Source organism: Terrapene carolina, unplaced genomic scaffold (assembly GCF_002925995.2).
Source record: "Terrapene carolina triunguis isolate 2854851 unplaced genomic scaffold, T_m_triunguis-2.0 Scaffold34108, whole genome shotgun sequence".
NCBI classification, from domain to species: Eukaryota; Metazoa; Chordata; order Testudines; family Emydidae; genus Terrapene; species Terrapene triunguis.
This window is the reverse complement of record NW_020698459.1, coordinates 71,898-74,370: the sequence shown is the minus strand read 5'-3', so window position 1 is coordinate 74,370 and position 2,473 is coordinate 71,898. Positions and strand designations below refer to the sequence as shown.

Genomic DNA, 2,473 nt, shown 5'->3' with positions numbered 1-2,473 from the left:
GGGGAGGAGAGGATGGATACAGGGCTGTGGGAGGCAGCCCGGGCCGGGGCAATGGGGGTCAGAGATGAGCCCCACTGTTGCGTGGCCAGAGCCAGGGCCTGGTGTCTGCTGCCATGCAGCCAAGGCTCAGTGTCCGAACCCGGAGCTGGGGACAGGAACTGCGTGGCCGGAGCCAGGGATCGGAGCCTGCTGCAGTGCAGCCGGAGCTGTGGGTCAGCGCCCAGGGCTATTGCCTGCTGCCGCATGGCCAGAGCTCGGAGCGGGGGGCTGGAGGCCAGGGGTGTGTGGTTGCATCCAGGAGTCAGCGCCTGCCATTGAGTGGCTGCAGCCAGCGCTCGCTGCTGTGGGGCCAGGGATCAGTGCCTGCTGACCCAGGGGTGTGTGGCTGGAGCCCGGGAACAGAGCTGTGGTTTGGCACCTGATGCCCTGCAGCTGGGGCAAGGGATCAGCACCAGGGGCTGGGGCTGCATGGCTGGAGCCCAGGGCCAGCGCCCGCCACCGCATGGCCGGAACTGGGGGCCAGAGGCAGACTGAAGCTCTGCCATCAGACCCGGGGGACAGCATCTGCTGCCCCATGGCCAGAGCTGGGGTTGGTGCCCAAAGCCCTGCGGTTGGAGCCTGCTGCCGGGCGGCTGGGGCTGGGGCTTGGCGCCTGTGGCCAGCCCCTGCCACTGTGCGGCTGGAGCCTGGGACTGGAGCCAGGAGCCAGCACCTGTTGCCACGAGCTGGAACCTGGGGCCGGAGGCTGAAACCCCGCAGCTGGTGTGTGTGGGGTCAGTACCCGCTGCCCTGCGGTCGGAGCCTGGGGCAGCACAACCAGGTTCCTGAAGTCTCGCTGCTGGAGCCTGCAGCCCAAACCCCCACCCCCAAGGTGGGTCAAGAACTCGCCTTGCTCCTGCAGCGTTGTGCCCCACTTCTCTCCAGAGGCCGTGCAGGGAGGTGCATCCAGGAGCAACAAGGAGGGAGAGGGAGGGGCCGATGCTTTGTCCCCCATCCCGGAACCTGTCCTGGCTGCACAAAAAGCCCCTGGTGGATGCATGCGGCCACAATGTCCGCATTTGAGAAACGTTGTCCTAGCCTCTGTTTGCCAGAAGCTGGGAATGAACGACAGCGGATGGATCACTTGATCATGACCTGCTCTGTTCATTCCCTCTGGGGCACCTGGCATTGGCCACTGTGGGAAGACAGGAGACTGGGCTAGATGGACCTGAGGTCTGACCCAGTATGGCCGTTCTTATGTACCTGCCCCCCGCCTCTCCCATCACCTGGCTCTTGCAAGCTGCAGCCCTGGTCACTGGAGCTGCTATCAATGTTCTGAAAATTGCTGTTTTTCACCAACCAGGCTCCTTTACACCGTTAACCCGCCTGTATGTACACCGGGGGGAAACAGGACCAATCAAACCTCATATACGTTAGGGGATGCTCTAAAAGTGACCGAAACTAGCTGTTCTATACCAGGGCTGTCTCTGTTCTCCCTCTGGCCCAGAGCTCTCCCAAGCCCCAGCTGACGGGGGGAGAGGGCAACGGGTCTCCCAATGTGCAGCTATGTACCTGCTGAATGAGTGTTTGAAAGCGTTGGGCCGACAGAGGTGGCTGTGGAAATGCTCAGTGTCATTGGCACCACACGGGATGCTGCTGCGGGAAGTAAGGGAAATGGAACTGACAGCTGGCAAGAAGGGGCTGCTCTCCAGATAGTTACAGGAAGGTGAGCTTGCAGGAGAAGGATGTGAACAGCTAACTCGTGTTAAATGACCGAGATCGCACTTTAGCCCAGTGAGTCACCAGCCTGGAGATTCAACACGGATGCAAAATTATATGACATTAACCCCCACCCCCAGGCCCAGAGATATAAAAGCCGGAGATTGACAGCCCCAGAAATGTGCAGAGGGGTGGGAAGGTGTCTGTATTTAGTCCTTGCTGGAAATGCCCCCCCCCCCCACCCAGTGACCCCAATGCTCCTACCTCATTGCGATCAGCTGAGTCCCCAGCCCAGCCAGGGAGGTGACGGCTCCTTTCACTGCACTGGGTTTCTTCCCGAGCTGGAGAAGTGCCCGGTTCTGGGAGAGACCCGAGTTCTGTCTGGGGCCAGAACTGACTGTGTCTGCTAAGATGATGCTCACTCTTATATGCAGGCTGGGCTGCTAGCTGGTGATCTCACTTGTCTGTCAGATGAATTTCAACAGAAAGAGAGAGTGAGCTGGGGAAAAGGAAACTGAAACTTAACTTTCAGTTCCACTTGTCATCTTCAGTTTCCACTCTGCCCGAATTGCCATCTGCAGCTCCATGGGTGACATGGGACTAGTTACAGTGTGTGTGTGTGTGTGTGTGTGTGTGTTTGTGTCTTTGCACGCACACGTACAATCCTGCCCTGGGTTTCCCCGCACACAGACGGGGTCACTCACCATTACCACACTGCAGTGCGCTCCCTGCTACGCACCCAATCAGCTCCACAGCCCCGTGCAGTGACCAGGTT

At 59.8% G+C, this 2,473-nt stretch overlaps 1 protein-coding gene across 1 annotated transcript in view; it reads right to left on the bottom strand.

Annotated features, from left to right (window-relative positions):
- LOC113405188 (interferon-induced protein with tetratricopeptide repeats 2-like) overlaps positions 1–1,967 on the bottom strand; it is a 5,352-nt gene extending 3,385 nt beyond the window's left edge. Inside the window, exon 1 of the mRNA XM_026646134.2 lies at positions 1,963–1,967. Coding sequence (XP_026501919.1) covers positions 1,963–1,967 — 5 coding nt within the window. The remainder of the gene's footprint in view (positions 1–1,962) is intronic.
- Between the last annotated feature and the right edge of the window lie 506 nt (positions 1,968–2,473).